Source organism: Daldinia decipiens (genome assembly GCF_022478715.1).
Source record: "Daldinia decipiens strain CBS 113046 unplaced genomic scaffold F4813scaffold_46, whole genome shotgun sequence".
NCBI lineage: Eukaryota > Fungi > Ascomycota > Sordariomycetes > Xylariales > Hypoxylaceae > Daldinia > Daldinia decipiens.
The window spans coordinates 177,610-195,649 of record NW_026054589.1 but is presented as its reverse complement, the minus strand read 5'-3'; the positions used below and the strand labels follow the sequence as shown (position 1 = coordinate 195,649).

General features: G+C 45.7%; 9 protein-coding genes across 9 annotated transcripts; 3 read left to right on the top strand and 6 right to left on the bottom strand.

Annotated features, from left to right (window-relative positions):
• Positions 1–32: 32 nt before the first annotated feature.
• Positions 33–1,333, top strand: F4813DRAFT_399782 (alpha/beta-hydrolase; the record flags this gene model as incomplete). The annotated part of the gene is made up of 3 exons (XM_049248201.1): positions 33–48; positions 191–544; positions 618–1,333. 3 exons carry the CDS (start codon positions 33–35, stop codon positions 1,247–1,249), a joined length of 1,002 nt encoding a protein of 333 aa, XP_049095543.1. The 3' UTR covers positions 1,250–1,333.
• Positions 1,334–2,975, bottom strand: F4813DRAFT_252728 (uncharacterized protein). The gene is made up of 5 exons (XM_049240175.1): positions 2,525–2,975; positions 2,431–2,470; positions 2,308–2,375; positions 1,808–2,252; positions 1,334–1,747 (listed from the first exon to the last, which is right to left on the bottom strand). Exons 1-5 carry the CDS (start codon positions 2,705–2,707, stop codon positions 1,419–1,421), a joined length of 1,065 nt encoding a protein of 354 aa, XP_049095542.1. The 5' UTR covers positions 2,708–2,975; the 3' UTR covers positions 1,334–1,418.
• A 1,298-nt stretch (positions 2,976–4,273) lies between these two features.
• On the bottom strand, positions 4,274–5,761 carry F4813DRAFT_374258 (uncharacterized protein). The gene is made up of 3 exons (XM_049244910.1): positions 5,279–5,761; positions 4,644–5,116; positions 4,274–4,560 (listed from the first exon to the last, which is right to left on the bottom strand). The coding sequence occupies exons 1-2, from the start codon at positions 5,402–5,404 to the stop codon at positions 4,670–4,672; spliced, it is 573 nt and encodes a 190-aa protein (XP_049095541.1). The 5' UTR covers positions 5,405–5,761; the 3' UTR covers positions 4,274–4,560; positions 4,644–4,669.
• A 220-nt stretch (positions 5,762–5,981) lies between these two features.
• On the bottom strand, positions 5,982–8,313 carry F4813DRAFT_374257 (putative carboxylesterase). Its single transcript, XM_049244909.1, has 5 exons — positions 7,964–8,313; positions 7,668–7,906; positions 7,268–7,590; positions 6,894–7,211; positions 5,982–6,833 (listed from the first exon to the last, which is right to left on the bottom strand). The coding sequence occupies exons 1-5, from the start codon at positions 8,125–8,127 to the stop codon at positions 6,075–6,077; spliced, it is 1,803 nt and encodes a 600-aa protein (XP_049095540.1). The 5' UTR covers positions 8,128–8,313; the 3' UTR covers positions 5,982–6,074.
• On the bottom strand, positions 8,298–9,666 carry F4813DRAFT_374255 (uncharacterized protein). The gene is made up of 2 exons (XM_049244908.1): positions 9,224–9,666; positions 8,298–9,158 (listed from the first exon to the last, which is right to left on the bottom strand). Exons 1-2 carry the CDS (start codon positions 9,588–9,590, stop codon positions 8,527–8,529), a joined length of 999 nt encoding a protein of 332 aa, XP_049095539.1. The 5' UTR covers positions 9,591–9,666; the 3' UTR covers positions 8,298–8,526.
• A 1,272-nt stretch (positions 9,667–10,938) lies between these two features.
• Positions 10,939–13,615, bottom strand: F4813DRAFT_374252 (uridine kinase). The gene is made up of 10 exons (XM_049244907.1): positions 12,991–13,615; positions 12,864–12,941; positions 12,759–12,808; positions 12,549–12,693; positions 12,450–12,492; positions 12,311–12,396; positions 12,235–12,262; positions 12,111–12,152; positions 11,831–12,062; positions 10,939–11,781 (listed from the first exon to the last, which is right to left on the bottom strand). Exons 1-10 carry the CDS (start codon positions 13,186–13,188, stop codon positions 11,298–11,300), a joined length of 1,386 nt encoding a protein of 461 aa, XP_049095538.1. The 5' UTR covers positions 13,189–13,615; the 3' UTR covers positions 10,939–11,297.
• A 192-nt stretch (positions 13,616–13,807) lies between these two features.
• F4813DRAFT_374250 (CTLH/CRA C-terminal to lish motif domain-containing protein) lies at positions 13,808–15,324 on the top strand. The gene is made up of 4 exons (XM_049244906.1): positions 13,808–14,090; positions 14,154–14,230; positions 14,424–14,619; positions 14,814–15,324. Exons 1-4 carry the CDS (start codon positions 14,007–14,009, stop codon positions 15,282–15,284), a joined length of 828 nt encoding a protein of 275 aa, XP_049095537.1. The 5' UTR covers positions 13,808–14,006; the 3' UTR covers positions 15,285–15,324.
• Positions 15,325–15,692: 368 nt separating this feature from the next.
• Positions 15,693–16,834, bottom strand: F4813DRAFT_374240 (ETC complex I subunit conserved region-domain-containing protein). The gene is made up of 3 exons (XM_049244905.1): positions 16,283–16,834; positions 16,090–16,200; positions 15,693–16,035 (listed from the first exon to the last, which is right to left on the bottom strand). Exons 1-3 carry the CDS (start codon positions 16,498–16,500, stop codon positions 15,726–15,728), a joined length of 639 nt encoding a protein of 212 aa, XP_049095536.1. The 5' UTR covers positions 16,501–16,834; the 3' UTR covers positions 15,693–15,725.
• On the top strand, positions 16,835–17,835 carry F4813DRAFT_374238 (mitochondrial F1-F0 ATP synthase subunit F of fungi-domain-containing protein). The gene is made up of 5 exons (XM_049244904.1): positions 16,835–17,054; positions 17,108–17,122; positions 17,309–17,459; positions 17,532–17,597; positions 17,653–17,835. The coding sequence occupies exons 1-5, from the start codon at positions 17,007–17,009 to the stop codon at positions 17,676–17,678; spliced, it is 306 nt and encodes a 101-aa protein (XP_049095535.1). The 5' UTR covers positions 16,835–17,006; the 3' UTR covers positions 17,679–17,835.
• The last annotated feature ends 205 nt before the right edge of the window (positions 17,836–18,040 follow it).

Genomic DNA, 18,040 nt, shown 5'->3' with positions numbered 1-18,040 from the left:
GATTTGTAAGGTATGAATTAGAAATCAACATCATGGCATCAAAGCCTCGTGATATAAAAGCTATGGACCGATTTATATCTATGGGAATATTACTACATAGCACCGCAGTCGACTAGTTCTAGAGACATTACATATACCATGAATCCATTTCGAGCATTGCTATTAAGCTTGACGATACCTGCAGCCGTAGCGGCTCAGGTGCCATCCGTCCCGGCCCCTTTCAACTCGAGCCATTCTGTTGTTGTCGGGGAAAACACCTATCACTATCTGCGAGCTCGGCCTTCCGGCGAACCTAAGGGAAGTGTTCTTCTCCTGCATGGATTTCCAGATCTTCCATACGGATGGAAATATCAAGTGCCACTTTTTACCTCGCTCGGGTATCAAGTCATCGTCCCCGAGATGTTGGGGTACGGACAGACATCTTCGCCGAGCGAGTTAGACGCATTCTCCTTCAAGCACATGTCTGATGATCTGGCGGCGTTACTAGACCAAATCGTTCCTGACGAGCAGGTAATCCTTGGCGGCCACGACTGGGGTGCTGGTTGTAAGTGATAACGTCTTTTCTCATTTTGTCCTATTTCGACTCCTGAATAAAAAATGCTGACTCGCTTTGAAAGTGCTATGGCGGTTCGCCATATATTACCCTCAGCTCTTCAAGGGGATCTTCGCGTTAACATATCCTTACTTTCCCCCGGTGACCGAATACATAGATCTAGCCGACCAAATTAAGGATGGCAAGTTCCCGACCTTCAAATATCAGCTACAATTACGAGATCCATCGCTTGACCGGCATTTTCAGAGCGAAGAGGAGATCCGACAGCTTCTAGTAGCGACGCATGGCGGCCTAACCCCTGACGGCAAGCCTGGTTTCACCAACGAGGGCCTGATACTCGAAAATCTACCTTCTATGCAACCCAGCGCTCTCCTTAACGGTACAGAACTTGATCTCTATGTCTCGGAGTACCAAATCAAGGGTATCAGGGGTCCTCTGAGCTGGTACCGCACGGCTAAAATCAATTTTGAGGATGAATTGCCAATCGCTCAAGCCGGTGGCCACAGATTCACCATGCCAACCCTTTTCGTCCAGGCACTCAGAGATTTCGTGCTCGTCCCAGCCCTGTCCAAAGGCATGGATAAGTACTTCGATAAGTTGACGAGGGCAGACGTGGACACTGAACATTGGGCCATGCTCGAAGACCCAACCGCGGTGAATAAGATCATCCAGTCCTGGATTGAGACGATTGAGTAGGGGATAATTAGTCTGTTTATTTTACATGATGGAAAGACGTGATTGGTACTCAAGCGAAAACCAAGGTTGTGGTTCGTAAATTGGTCTCGAGTTCAACTTCTAACCCTATTATTTTCTCCAGCAATATTTATGTCGTAAGTTCTTAATTAATAAAGACATTTTCGCTCGTTTATTCATGATGGACCTCTTGTTTAAAATCCCGTTCCACCGTGATCCCAGTACGTCCAATCATGACTAGTTCAGTTGAGTTACCTCTAGTCGCAGTGACTTTCGACGTAGCATAATTGCTAAGGGTGCTATTGTTAAGCCGGGTCCAGTCGTGGTATGATGAAGACGGTCGCGCACCAAGGTCGTGACTGCGAGGCCGCGAGATCTTCATTGTTGACCGAATCTGCTGGATACCTCGGGCTAAGGGCCTGTAGACTAGGGGCAAGTTCGCGCACAAGATATTGCCGCAAGGTTCCCATGCGGACAGTATTCCTAAGGAAGCTTCGCTCCCTAATGTGAACCAATATCAGTAAGATAGGAATACATCACACGATGAGTGCGAAATCTTACATGTAATATCTTTAGATCTCACTGAGATGACAACTGACAGACGAGCAGCGCTGATAGCACACGTCCCCAACCCCATCGAAAACAGGAAGCAAAGGCCTATCTTCTTTTCCATGCTGGCTTGTAAACCAAGAATGATGGGTATTGGCATAGTAAAGATCCACATATCAAATATCAAGTTTATGATATTGGTGGAATATGTGAAAGCCAACTTATCCACGCAGGTAGCCGTTGCAGCAGCGCCGGCATTCCACCAGCCTTGGACAGGTTGACATCCTAGTCCCAGTATGATTTCCATTACTATGAGCCATATGACAACACAAACGGCGGTAGCAATAACTAAAATGCGAAATTTTGTTGCGGCGAAGATGCGGTAGTATAGAGCTAATACCGAAAGCTTCGTGCTGGCAATGGCAAAGTCGTAGAAATGGCTGAAAATATAGTCGACCTGTTGACTATTAAGCATTCCATTAGTTGTAAAGCAAGAACATTTCAAAGCTTACCAAGAGGAAAGTTTCTATGACTTCTGTAGGGAGAGCTTCCATATGGCGTCCAAGACCACCAGAAACTCCTTCAATAACACGAATCAGAATTATATTCAAGACAAGAGTCGGGATCCTACAAACCACAAATTAAACCCGCAATACACACCGCGACTGCGGTTATCTAAGAGAAGGGTAAGAATTATTCACGAGCTATACATATGATCGATATACATACTGTAGCCCAGACTATAAAGTAATCATCGAAAGCTAGGCGGCGCTGTGGTGACAACCTTGTCTTAACCCATAGCCTGAAAACTGTGCTTAAGACCTCAATAGGGATAGGGATTGAGAAGAACACATTGACTAATGCCACTCTAGACTCAGCAAGATACTCAGGGCTATAGTTAGCTGCGACCATAGCGATTGTAGTTAGATAGTACCTAGTTGATGCTGATCTAGATACATGAACAGTAACGGGTCATGGGAAAATGGAAGATGAGCAGGCGCTTGACACGTTATAATATTTCTTGATCGTGCTCCGTCGTTGCACAGATAAAAAAACAATTCAGACCCCGATCGAGCGCCATGCCGTTCATTAGGTCTTACAAGGCTAGGCGCTTACTGGCATTCTACGCAGATCGTTAGATTTTATGCAAATCTCACCAATCTCGTGTCATACAATCTCAAAGCCCTCCCGAGACAAGTAGGATAGGAATTATAAACGCCTATCTAGAGCTGACTTCTACTAAGGTGGGGTGGCATTCTGTTTGCCCTCCGTCGCCGGGTAAGCACCAAACACGTGTATCCCTTGCAGCGAGCAAATACTCCGTATCGGTCAACCGGTTTGATGTCTTACAGAATACCTCACGCCACATTTTACTTGCCTATCTAAGAGCTTGAATCTGCAGATTGCGGGAAAAGCACGCGTGCATTTCGCAGAGGAAGTGGTAGGCTAGTAAGTACCGAGAAGAGCTGAATATATTCCTCTATATAGCCTTGCGATATTTAAATCTCTGCCCTGAAAGTCTAGCCCGTATAACGGGAATATATTAGCAATTTATTGTTGTAAGTTTAATGCAAGATAACGGTTTTACCGATGAAGCTGAGAGCTGAAAAACGCCATTTTTATGACTTAATACCTGGAATAGGTGGCATTCATTTATCGACTATTACCCCGTATATGCCGCAACGAAATCGCTTATCAATAAGAAATATCTTGGCTTATAACTCACTACCCGGATAATGGTCACCTTATATGTCAGAGATACGATGTTTGCTATAAATACTTTAGGGGAGAAACACAGATGATTCAAACTATGTAAAGCAGCATTTTTAGCCAACTACCAAGACAAGAGGAGAAAGATCCGACTTCCTTCTCGTACAACCTCAAGTCAAAAAAGAATGGTCATTTATTAGGATATTTCATACTTTTTCTTGATTCGGCAATCAGCTAACCTAGGACAGGGCTAAAATATTCTGACGATATTGTTCAGAAGGGGTCACCGGGACTTTATAATCGAGTCGATTTTCCAGGGCCAAGTGCCATGTATCGAAAAATAGCTTTTTCAAGAGTCCAAACAGCCTCGCAATAGTATTACAAATGCGAAGTGAGGAGTAGGTCGTATTTGAGTGGCGTCCGATACATCGTTACAATGAGCGACATTCCCGTTGGGTTTACGAAATTATAATGACTACAATAACACAATCTCCTATATCGCGTACTATGAACTCTGTACAAGGTCTCCTAACTACCGCAAACATCAATTGTAGTTTATATCTAGCCTAAGCTGCACCCCCTACTTAGGTACCTAAGGTATCTACCTAACCTAGGTACTTAACATATATAAGAAAGGCTAAATACGCAATATTTCTATTATAAAATTCAACTACAATTCGTATTGGCTCTACGGCAGTTACCAAAATGTCACGTAGCATGGTTCGTTTTGTTCTTAAAAATAGTCGATATTTTCAACTATTATAAGATATTGCTTATACCCCGGAAGCTCTATATACCAGACTCTGGAAACTATGCCCCTATTCGCTCTTATACTCCGACCCTAAAGACCGGCGCGCCATCTTGAAGGTACTACATAGTACTTCAGACATAGAAGTGCCTACATCATCATACTCTTGCATATTCTAATACCTACGACCTAAGCTCCTCCCACCAAGCTACCCATTACTCACCCGGACGGTAACAACAGAAGACATTTCAGTAATTTATTCATGACGATATTGGCAAAGAGAGCCGTATCAGCAATCGTAATCGTACTGCAGAGGTTTCAATTAGCTATTAACAATTAAAATATCAATACCAGGCACTTGCCCCCTGGCAACCCCTATTTATAACTCACAACCCTTCCAGTGTGCATCAGTCCTTTCACAGAACTGGGAACCGCACATCTCCTGCAAGCTTCGAATAATTGATCGTCAGAAAGTGTAAGTCGGAGCCCGCCTTCACTTCCAGAGCATCCGCCGCGTATCTGTATCCCCCGACCGGCGGGATGACGAAACCCGGGCTGAAAGACGGCAACTTCCACATGTTCTTGCAGTTCATTTTGTAGCGCACGAGCAGCTCCTCCATGCATCTGAATTCAAGATATCGTCCGTTCTGCGATCGGAACAGGGATCCTTCTGCGTCGTCCAGCACCAGGGTGTAGTAGTTCCTAAACGCGGCTATGTCTTTCGGGGACATCCCGTGCGTCTCGTACGTGTCGAAGACGAGTAGCTCGAGGTCGGCGCGCGCGGTGTCGATCTCGGCTTTTAGGTTTTGCCAGACTTCCTCCTTGTCTCGCAGCTCTACCATCCTCAGATTGTCGTCGACAAACTACGAAATAGTTAGTTGGTGACCTGGCGCTATGCGATGATAATAGGGGTATAGAGGGACGAAGAGGAAATTATGGTGCTTTCGGAGTTAAATGTTTGTACGAATGGTGTCTTAAATGATGAGGCTGAGTTGTGATGTGTGTGTAAGAGTATAATTGCTTACTGCGCCATGGGGATACGCGGCTCGGAAGATGCGATAGATTAATTCCCTCTTGATTGGCATTTTAGGGAACCGCCATCCCTCCATATGATTTCTATGCCACCAGTTTTCTGCTCCGCCCCGATGCATCACCGCTAGTTTTATAGTTGTTTTCTTATGCGGTTTTGATGTTCAGTGGTATTGCCAAGACCAGGCGTAAGATGCAGAGTTGGAAAAAGATGAAAATATCCAGTCCACCTAAGATTTTGTAGGGAGGGTGGGTATGGCTTAAATATTCTATCTTGTTAAGGTGCCTGCGTAAGCCTAAGGCTATGAGAATGTGAGGAAGATGGCGATACGTCATGTTACTGAGTCTATGTTAGCTGAGCTGAAGCATGATCAATGTACCAACACGTGGTATTAGTCCTATAAGTAACATGATTTATCATATCCATCAGCTTCCCATTTGTTTTAATAGGTTGCAAAATAACTTGATTCGCCTGTTTATTTGGCCTATTATTAGGTTCTTATGAACCCTTTGTTTTAAATGTCCCTTACTTTGTTGGACCTGAGATGTTATATGAAAATATACCCCGATACCAAAAGCGATACGCCAGCCAATAGGAAAGCTTATGCCGTGTTTTTGTTCTCACGAATAAACGCTTCCTTCGAGCGTCTTCTCTCTTGTTGAGATGGAGGGCTGTATATCAGAATTAAGGTGACTGTAAGATTTTTCTATGAGTGGGTAACATGCTATGGAGTATCACCACGAAGTAAGCTTACGACAATACGCAACCATTAAATTAATAATACAGGGTATTTACTGCGGTACTCTTTCGGAGACAACACGCCAGAAATCGCAGCGCCTACCACGGCCGGCTTCCCAGGTGTACGAATCAGTGAGGTTAAAGGTATTCACAATACCAGGACCATTTCTTATGTAATAACTCAGGTAAGGAGGCACTGTAACTTTAGACACATCCCCCCCGGTTGTGTTTAAATTCATCTGTATCCGATTCTCCAGAGTGAATTTCGGCCACTCGATATTTCCATCCGAGCCAATCGGAACCGTTGCATTTGAGTAACTGCCAGTTGTATCTATAACAGAAATTACGGGAGTGTCATGGATGATGAAGTTCCCCAAGATCTTCTGCATCGCATGTTTGAACTCCGGGTTGGGGAATGTGGTCCCGATGGAGAAGTAGGAATTCAGATCGGCACCATGGTAGGAGGGCGTAACGGAGTATTGATATTTCCACGCATGCCGAGAGTCGGTGCTGAATGCCTCGGCAATCCACTGCGCCGGACAGGCAAACGTCGTTTCGGCAGCCATGTTGAAGACAGCCTGCTGTATACCCGTGGCCATGCCAGACTTATATAACGCAGTTGGACCAGAGAAACCGAGCGTGTCATACGGAATACCATCGTCACTAGGCAATGAATCAATACTATAAACAGTATTCAGGGATGCAACGTCTTCCGGAGTGAATAACGGAAATGTATTGGAGACGAAGCTGTCATATTTCTCTCTGGTATCGACATCGGGGTTCGTCAGGGGTACGCCTTCATTGGCGTTATTCTGTATTATATTAGTATATATTATTATGATACCCGATACCAGCAAAAAGGGGGTGCATACACCAACGAGGAGTCTTTTCCCATTAACCTTCCCCTGCGAGAGTTGCACAGATGGCCGTTCTTGTATGTAATCGTCATCTATGACCGGCAAAAATGCGAAGCTGCCGAAATAGCCCTGCGTCGTAGAAACAGTGCCGCTCGCATTCTGCAACACAGTAGTATCGGCATCAACCAAGCAATCAAATATGCAGGAGTAATTGCTAAACTTAGAAGAAGTCTCTTTGCAGCCGGCCAATTCGACGAACTTATCATAGCGCGCCATTAGATCCGTATCATTATACCGATACACTGGTGGAAGATACGGGCTTGCGGCGATGATCTGGATGCAAATCAGTAATCTAGAAACTTGACTTCTATGGTGAAATGCACACCAACATTCTTGAAGAGATTCGACTCTTTACCGCCATAAGCCAAAGCATGGTGTATGATCGAGCCAGCACCTGACGACTCCCCGCCAATAGTAACGCGGGTAGGATCGCCGCCAAACTTAGAGATGTGCTCCTGAACCCATTGCAGAGCGAAGCGCTGGTCTAGAAGGCCGGCGTTGAGTCGGCCACGTGCTTTGACTTCGGCGGAAGCGAGAAATCCGAATGCTCCCAATCGATACTGGATTTCGACGGCAATAAAGCCGTTGTCATTGGTGTTCATCCAGGCACTCGGGTCGTATGTCGCTCCGAAAACAGAGTCGCCACCTCCATCTAAGTGATAGTGTCAGAATTACGTGCACCAATAAGGCGGACTGCGCCTTGCCAGGAGATGAGAGTGGGATGCATACGTATCCAGAGTAAGACAGGCAGATTCGAGGCGTTAGGAGTTGCGTATACATTAAGGTAGAGGCAATCTTCATCGCCTGGACCAGAGTTGAAGCCGTAGGCTTTAGGGACGCCATAGGCTCCCGTCTGCGGGCATAGAGGTGGCTGGTTGACCGCCGGTGTCACTTGTGTATTGTTCCAGACGGGAGGCCGAGGCGCTTGCCACCGCAACTTTCCAATAGGAGCTGCAGCATAACGAATACTAATAAAATTCAGCCTAAAATGTGTTAAAGCTTTAACCTAGGTATAAGTCACTTACCTCTTCCAAATATTAAGGTCGTACGTGTTGTTGTAGTAGCCCTGGTAAGCCGCGTACCCGAGATCGATCGTTGGTGGCGCCGCTGAGTCGGGGCCGGCCGCAATTCCGGTCGCTTGGATTACTGCGGCAAGAATCCACAAGAAAATGCTGCGCGTGAGTTTCATTATTGTTACGGTTGCATGAAAGCTGCTAGGTATAAATTGACTTATTGGTGAGATGCGATAGCTCACTTACACCAAATATGAGAAACGACGCATCGGGACAGCGTGGGGTTCCCTTGCGTTAAATTTTAATTACCTACCCTGCATTCGTCATGTTGCTGCGTTTGGTTTCCGCCTAGACTGCCGGACTGCTAACCTCATGTAGATAAAATCAAGGGTGAGAATCCCAAATCCATGGATTAGCTGTGTTTGGCTCGAGCGGCTGACAATCTGAGTCTGAGATCCATAATTGAGCAATATAATACTCGAACTAACCTAAGGAGGCATGTAAGACGTTATAATATGAGTCGATAATATTGCCACCTGGTATGAAAGACTCACGATATTACTATACTATACAACTCAAGGCACCTGGTTAAAATCATAACTATTTCCAAACCCCCTATTCAGGTACGTCCTAAGCGCCTCCTCTCTACTTATCCAATCCACCGGGACCTCCAACCCCAAGCGACCCTCGCTCTCCAGCTTTTCCAGCACAGGCTTGATGTCCTCGGAGAACTGCAGACGCATGGAATTCCTATACCACGGCGCGAAATGGATCAAGGCAAGCATGACGCGGACATCGCGGGCCAGATTCGGCATACCCGCATGCCAGAGTCGCAGGTCTCGTATCACAACACTGCCTTTCTGAATGACGGGCTGGGATGGCGGACATACATCTTTACGCTCGGCTAGAAGACTGTCCCGTATGCGACCACTGGCTCTCTCGCCGTGCGCGCCCTCTTGCCCGTCTACGTTTGCGTCGTGCTTGTGGGTTCCGAGCCAGATCTCCGTTGAGCCGTTCTCCGGTGTCATGGTGACGAGGGGGACGTTGACGACCAGCGCGAATGGGTGGTCCGGGTGTTGGAAGTCTGCGTCGGAGTGCACTGGCTGACGTGCCGGGGTTCCTCCCGGCATGGCTGAGTTGGCCGAGCAGAACGTCCACTTGGGACGGGGACCGAGCACTGCAGTTGTGATCTGAGTTGCGATGGGATCTAGAGGTTATTAGTTCTATAGATAGATATTACATGATGAACGGTACATTATAAAATACACTCACTTGTAAAGATAGTAGGGTTAAAGTACTCGGCTACGGGAGGGGCGTCTTGTTGTATATTCCCAGTATTATAATTGAAGGGACCGTCTTCACCTCTGTCTTGCAGAACTCGCGCGTCCTCCACCATCTTCTTGTTCAGGTGGTCTAGGGCTTCGTGAGAGATTACATCCTCAACGACAACAAGGCCATCCCGGTGCATAGCACCAGCCGCCTTCTCCAAATTTCGAGCATCGAGAAACCCCTTCTCAACTTCTACTTGAGAAGGCTTCACTACTGTAGGTATCTGTCGTAGACGTCTAGGCTGAGAAAGAGATGCGAAGGCACGACGCCCACCGAATGAGACGGCTCGGCTGCGGAGAAGCAGTGACATTTTGTGACATCAACAGGGACGTCTATTCTGTAACTGTCTGTATCTGTGAATCCGATAGGCAGGCAACCAAGTTATTTTATATTCGGGCATACCTATTAAGTAGAAATATAGTCTCCAAATGCAGCGGTCTAAATTGAAGTCGGAGATGTGTGACGGAGATGCCATTTTGGGAAGTGCGGATGCTCATCCCCACGAAGCTATCTGGTAACTTACGACTAACCTCGGGAATATCAACGACTGTGTAGAATGTTATGAAATATTCACGGCTTAGCATCTATCTACTTGTCTATTGGGTATGTCAACAAATTTCCCCAAAGTCTTCGTCTTAGTTGGGAATGATGCTTTGTTAGGCGGCCCACTTACACATCAGGAGTAGGTTTCGGGTAATTGGATAGATTTAACTGTATATATTAGACTAGCAAATCAGTCAGTTGCGCAATGTAAGTGTGTTTGTATGCCTCCTTATTATTTAATACAGCTCCAATATAAAGAAAGGAGAACGCTGTTATGTATAAGAATATTTATCGATGAGTTAAACTACAGGATATTTTTTATAAGTCCATAAGGACCTAATGTAGTACAGTATCTATGGCACATACAAACATAAACCATTTCCAAGTCTGTTGCGTGATAAGGCTGTTTACACACATTATTGAATTGGATGTATTATTAGTCGTTATATTTGAGGCAAATAAGTAATAAAAGAAAGTCGTTTCAACGTAAAACAAACTACGCGGTTCTCGTAGTCTTCTTAGCAACCCCTTTCATAACCCCCACCTCCTCCTCCGTAGCCATCACAAACGGAACATGCCCCCCATCCACCTACACAAGCTCCTCAAACCTATTTCCTCTCCGGGGGTTTGCCAAAAGATCCGCCAGCGGGTCCTCTCTAGCCTTAACATACGTAGTTAGGATAACCCGCCACGCCGCATGCGTGATAGGACTCCTAAAAGCACCCTGAGCATGGCTTCGCTGTAGCTATGAACTATAAGCATGACATGACGGCCAGAATCTAGGTGCTTGAGAACTATTTCGCGTATAGCCGTGATGTCTGGATTGAAGCTCTGGAGTATTAATGGTCATTCTGGTGATTTCAGTTACGCACCTACGCTCGGCAGGTATAAGGTGTCGCAGGTGAAACCTGCCTTTATGAGGCGTGATATTGTTAGCTAGAAGTATTCGGGCGTGTGCTACATCCCAGGACTGAGAACTAGGACTGGCTTTCTATTGGCCATTTTAGATAAGATAGGGGTTCTTTCAGCACCATCCCATATGACAACTACACCCATTCCAAGAACGTGTAAAACAGGATATTATGTAAATGATTACTTATTACTATTATTGTTATCGGACGAATACCCTCACTTTCGAGACTACGGCCGAGTATGCGTCTAATACCAGATAGGGAAAATAATGTTGTCTCGTACAATCTTTCACAACCGATGGCTGACAAATTCAAAGGTGAAATCCCTGAAGAATATCGCAATAGGGGACATTCAGATTGGATGATTGGTTATTGATGCATATTGAATTTACCGATCTCTAATACCATTCTAGAATATAAGATGGTATCCGAGAGAGATATATATGTAACCCCTTATATGCAACGAGTATATATGAATGAGACTTATAATCTGACATCCACAGCGATCGAGATGTTCTCGAATTCCGTCGAGGTTCATGTATTAGGGCTTACGCGTACATATCTCAGCAGCGGAAGTATCTCTTCTCAACCCACCTATCTTGAAAATCGGCGACCATGTTACCGATGATAACGGTGACTTCTGGGAACACCTTCGTTAGACGATAGACACCTACGTAGCCGGCCGAGTATGTTGCGAAGACGATACGATCTTGCGGGACTCCGTGGTCTACGAGGACTTGGACAGCCATCAGCGCAGAGCCTCCGCTAGACATCTGGGCATCTAAAAGTAACACGGTGTCATGCGTGTTAATATCCTTGGGAAGTTTCAGGTAATGAAGTTCGGGCTCTCCGGTACGGACGTTGGACTGAATCAGGAGGCGTCCTGTACGACCATCTGGAATCACTCTCCTCAGCCCGCCCTCGAAGGCAGCGCCTCCGCGAAGGACGATGACTGCGCTGACTTCGCCTTTAGGAGTCAGTCCATTATATAGCTTGCCAGAGGGAGTTTCGACGGCCAATTCTTTGAAGTGAGCATTGTTGAGGGCCCTATAACTGTGAGTTGATAGCAACGGTAGAACTTAAACAGAACACCTACTCTTCGATGAGCAGGCATGAAAACCTATCGAAATAAAATATAAAGTCCTCGCTCGATGTGTCAATGTCCTGAACTATAGTATTCATGGCTTTAAGTTGAGGGGTTTCCTTAAGAACGATGGCTCGATCGGAAAGAGGCTCGCTTTCACATCCGGCCTCTAGGCTTCTTAGAGCAGCTCGATGGCGTGTTGACTTTTCCAGTAGTTTTCTTTCGATATACTGGGTGACCATAGCTACGCTGATGAGCGCATGTCTCTCGTGGGGGGAGGACTACGACTTACCCATCGCAACTCGATTCTCTATTCCACGTGGCACGATTATGTCTGAAATAGAGGACTCAGTTAGGATGACGGGCTAGATGGTGAATAATAAATGACACAAATATTCTACTACATGACAACTTACCAGCATTATTCCTCTGTGGCAGGACATACTAAGGGGAATATTAGATATGCTCTATGGCAAGGTCTAGACGGCTTACCTTTTCATAATTCGGTTTTACAAAGCCAAACCACTGCTTAATACAGCCTTCTACCGTACGACCTCGGTCTCTAACATCTCGTAGGACTGTAAAAATTAGACTGTGTGTGTTCGATTCTAGTCCTGTGGGATGTACTTACTTCTCCTCGAGAGACACGTGTCTGCATCTGCCTCACAATAGACCTACTAGTAGGTTAGAGCCGTATCCCGGATTACATTTAGCCACGGGGGGTACGTACTCTCATGTCCATAAGGTCCATCACCCTCTGATCATATAAGGCAAAGATCCCCTCTAGAACAAGCACATGGGGAGAGTATATGGTAGTTGTCTCTTTTAGACGTTGATGCTTCTCAAAGGAGTATATTGGTACCTCGGCACGTTTACTGAATAGAGGTATATTAGTGCAAATGTTTACGAAAACACCACTGCAAGACTACAACATACTCACCCTGCTTTGAGGTCCTGGAGAGTCTGAACTAAGGCATCAAAATCTATCGCCTACAAACCTTGTATTAATACAATGGCAATATGGGTCTGGATACTAAGATCTAACCTCTGGAGAGTCGAAATCATATTCGTTGAGGAAGGCTTTCCTGGAAGCTTCGGGGCCCAACGGCTTGTAGTAGGAGTCCTATGATTCGTGAGATAAGAAGTTACCCCCTTTCTCTAATTATGCTTACCATTGACAAGATGACAACCCATGGCAGATTCAGTTTACTGACAATGGCGTGCGATAAAGTCGACTTCCCAGATCCGGAACTGCCCGCAATGCCAATGATGCTCAAATCGGCCCATGGAGGACTGTAGTGGACTCTCTTAGCGATTGTGTCAGAGTTGTTATCAGCCACGATGGCCGGCGACCCAATACCGGTATTCATGACAATCTACTCGATCTCAATATCATATATAAAAAGACATGAAATATGCGAAGCTCTTATACAACTTAAGAGGGTAATATGGAGTCTAGAAGCTGAAGAAACGAAGCCACTGATGTCGCGTGCCCACTAGTGTCAGGTGTGTCCTAGGCAGATGACAGGGTTATAGATAAGTGAGTAAGAGGAGGTGAATATTAAACTATCCGTCCGATGGATTAATAGATAGCTGGGTATTTCGAAATGTATAAATAGAGCTTAGAAAAGCTCTCGGCAAGTAAAAGCGAACAAAATCGAAAATACATTTATAAGAACAATAAGAGAAAAAGGAGGATCTTCGTAAAACCAACCATGATTAGGAAGAAACTGTGTGGGTTGTGGACAGTTCGAATTTAGTAGGTCATTTTGGGAACTTGGGGTGTGTATTGATGACAAGGCGAAAGCCACAAGCTGCCACAAGTCATTACTAAGTACCTAAGTACCTATGTAGACATGAAACGGCGGGACCTGCATTTGATCAGGGCTTTATGCGTAAGCCACAAGTCGGGACCCGTAGACCGAGATTGCAGACAAAGATGGAAAGGTTCCAGCCTGCACGTGGATTTTCTGTCCCTACCCGCATTCTAAAATCCTTGACTTCTATTCTTAACTTTCCACTCTTCACTTCCATCCAATGTACCACCAGATCAACAACAAGCTCAGGCTTTCGGCGGAAACTCCTGAATATCCTTCAGGGCGCCCTCTTTTCTTAAACTCTACATCGTGATTCTATTGTGCCATTTCAATTTTCAGTATAAGCTGTGACTAGGCGGGCGCAACAGGGCATGTCATTGCCACCAAGCGACCTGCTACTTCAGAACCATCTTCGTCACGCAAGGTATATCTCAGAGATCTTAGATCGCAAAATGGTACGTTAAATCGGTGCGAAAGTCAACAATTATGGTCATTACATACTAATCTTGCGCGAATAGACTTCGTCGGCGTCGACGACAAAATCAATGAAGCATCCTTTCATACGGCAGGTTGAGGAGTTTAAAACGCCTAAGAGGTATGGTAATCCCTTGTCTTTTTTCTTTTCCCTAACTTGGAGCTCTATTATGATGTAACAAATAACACAATGGGAATCTCTCTGAGAATATTATTTTATGCGGAGATCGTTTTTCTTTTTTTCTGATATTTGCTCCTTACCTACGTATTCTTTTGATAGACATGGAAGACTGCTTTGCTAACGCGGTTTAAAGTGATATCAATGCCTTGATACTCGATTACCTGACCGTTGCCGGCTATCCTAATGCTGCAGCAAAATTTTCAACTGAAGCGAATTTGTCACCTCAACAGCCCTCGTCCAGTATCTATGCAAGGCAACAAATCCAGACATTTATACATAGAGGAGAGATCGAAAATGCCTTACATGCTTTGAATGATCTTGATCCCTCGGTAAGAACTATTCCTTGCTACGATATCTCTTTACACACTGCTTTGCTGTGATTAAAACACGAGTTTACATGCACCACTCATATGGCCTCCGGGTCACTGATGAGGAACAACCACTTTTTCTATGAGCATCATACCACTCAATAAAATCTTGAATTCCTTTTCTTCCTTGCTGCACCAGCTAACTAGTGAAAAAGATACTTGACGAAGATGAACCACTCCACTTCGCGCTTCTTCGGCTCCAACTGGTGGAGTTAATCCGAAAATCCCGACCAGGCGGGGACATCGGCCCGGCCTTGGAATTTGCGCAAACTCAACTAGGACCCAAGGCTCCGCGCACGCCACAGTTTTTAGAGGATCTAGAAAAGACGATGTCCCTTCTAGTGTTTGATCACGACAATCTGGATCCTACTTTGTCGGCGCTTCTGCGGCCAGGTCTTCGACGGGATGTTGCGGATAAAGTTAATAAAGCAATCCTAGAACGTCAGAAGCAACGGAGAGAAGCTGCCATTCGTCATTTAGTTCAGATGAGAGCCTGGAGTGAGGAAATTGTCCGCAAAGAGGGCAAGAAAGATCTTCCTTCACGGATCGACTTAGGCTTAGATGGTGATGACTCTGAGAGGTTCAGGGTAGAGAATGGCCACGAGTCGATGATTATGACGCAGTAAATCACTGCCGTTATGTCTTTGTGCTGTCGATTTTTTTTTTCGATCAAGCAATTTCAATGAAAGCAGCTTCTGGATGGAGTGTGCGAAGGGAAGGCGTTTTATATCAGGCGTTCATTAAGATTTTTCAGGGCGTTATGGAATTATGGAACGGTATTCGGAGTTGAAGGCTCATCGGCTTTGAGCACACAGTTCTTATTAGGCGTTTAAGGTTCTAGGTTGATAGTACTTGAGGGAAGTCTATACCTAGACACATAAAGGGCTTTTATGACCACTTCAAGGCATGATCCACAATAGAGCTTTTAGGGAAACAGGGAAGCGTCATAGAAATTACGGCTGTCGTACGGCATTATGGCATTGTGGCCAGGAATACTCGAGATACCATTTTCTAGAAATACACGTACAAAACCATGGTCACTTTCCCAGACTGATCTATTTTGCCGTCTATTTAGCTCGCACGAGCTTTAGCTTCTTGGGCGAATACAAGAAGTTATTAGCATAAGCCTTTGGTGTAAAGGCTCGAACGTTGGGTTCTTGTACGAAATATTCGTAACCCTGCTTTTCGGCGAAAGCAATAGCGTCTTCCTTGCTCTTGAATTCGAGCTTGGTGCCCTGCATAAAATCACCGGATGATTGCCAGCCCATTAGAGGGTTCTCCCATCGGTGTCCCTTGGCTAGGACGTCCCAGTCCATTCTCCAGTGGTGGCTACCCCAGTTTCCTGACTGCGTGGCGGGTTTGGACGGTTGGTAGATTCTATGTGCGAAATTAGACAAGCTGCTTGTAGACGGAACAGGTAACATTTCCTACCGGACGGTTCTGGCCTGCAGTTCCACTGGTGCGCCGGAGAGCACAGCGGCGGGGAGGACGGCATGGTCTTCGCTACCATCCATTACTCGCTTCGGAACGGGTGTGAATGTTCTAAAGGTATCCATCCCAATTAGCATTGACTATGTTCCTGTGCTTCTGGCGATATAATAGGAATTGGCATTGAAGAACATACGATGTAGCTCGGTCGATATGCGCACCAAAGTCGGGAGCATTATGAGGCTTCTCCTCGGGGATAGCGGCTTGTTCGGTCGTCTCGGTAAGAGAAGTTTTCGAGTCGTCAGTCTTGAAGCGCCGCTGCGCCATGGCCAAAGCCTGCCTATTCGGAACCAATCTCGCGCTTCGAAGCATGGTGGTGGTGGCGGCGGCCGCTTGGGTTCTGAGGGATGCCATTTTGTGTGTGATGTTTTTGGGAGAGTCCGGCAGCTGCGAAGGCGACGTGGGTGTGACTACCGGACAATGCCAGGAAGGGGCGGGCTGCTGGACCTAAGTACCTGACCTAACCTGACCTAAGCTTTAGACAGCTGGATTGAATTAATTCTTGTATTGAGGCGATTTAAGAGTTCGAGGTTGAGATAATCATGTTGCAAGGGATTTGATTGGTCGAGGGTCGGCATCGGGGCGGCAAGTTTACCGCGCTAGTGTGTTGTACATACATAGGATGGAAGGCTGTGCACGGGCCATGTGAAATTGTAATTGGGCGAGGTCTTTTTGTCGTTTCGTCAATTGACGACTTTCGCTTTTTGAGCTTAAATCCTTCGTCGAATTACGCCAGTATCGCATTGCATCGCATCGCAGACTACCAATTGCGTCAATATTTGGCACAGTTGATTCTCCTCTGTGATCTTTTTCGGTTTATTCTAACCTTCTTTTTCCTCGTCGCGACTACAGCCGTCATCATGAGCTTCGTCACTCGCAGGGCCCTTTCGACCCTTATCCCTCCTAAGGTTTGTCCGGTTCTATGAATATTCAAGTGTCTCTACTGACTGAGTTTCTTCAGGTTGCTTCCCCGAATGTACGTATTGATCTCCTCCATATGGCGCTATCCAGTCTCCCATTATATTGCGATTCTAGACTTCAGCATGGTGCGGTTGAGAGGGGAGGGGCTTAGTTTTGGTGTTGTCGTAATACTTGGATAGTATTGGAAATGGATGTTGCAAAATTCAAAAGTTGAAGGATCGCTGATGGATATTTTGACTAGGCCATCGGCAGTGCTCCTGATGCTGTTCGCATGAAGCGTGTCGTCAGCTTCTACGAGAAACTCCCCCGAGGACCCGCCCCCGAGATCCAGGCTACCGGTCTTCTCGGACGATACCAGGCCAAGCACTTTGGCAAGAACCCTACTGCCAAGCGTATGTTACATAGCCGTTCTATGGTTGGTACTCGGGTGTAAAAGTGATATTTATACTGACGGATTCTCATAGCTATCTTCCACGCGATTGGTTTCCTTCTCGTCATCGGATACCCCATGACCTACTACTACCACCTACGTAAGTGTTCCCACGGTTCCTCGTAAGATGTATAATATATACTAACAAATCATAGGTCACCACAAGAACAATGCCCATTAAGCAGGTTCGGTATTGAGGCACTCAGTAAAACGGGGGGTAGAGTCAAGCAACTTGTACATAAGATAGATAGTACCGAGCATAACAGCTAGTCATCGTGTACTAGAACAGAACAGAGCTTAGCCTCACTAAAAGAATTCTACAGTTTCCTATTTTGCTCCTAAGTGATTCTCTGTTGTATTAATATGTATATTAATATGTAAAGTTATAAAGAGTTGGATAATAGACTGCCGATGTCTATGCTTATACCCACCTAATCTCTGCGTTGCATGATTCCGTTTGTAAGCATGATCCATTATGACTCCATGTACATAAGTATCTCATATATAATGTAACTAGGTAGAATGTTGTAGGTGTTTGAATCT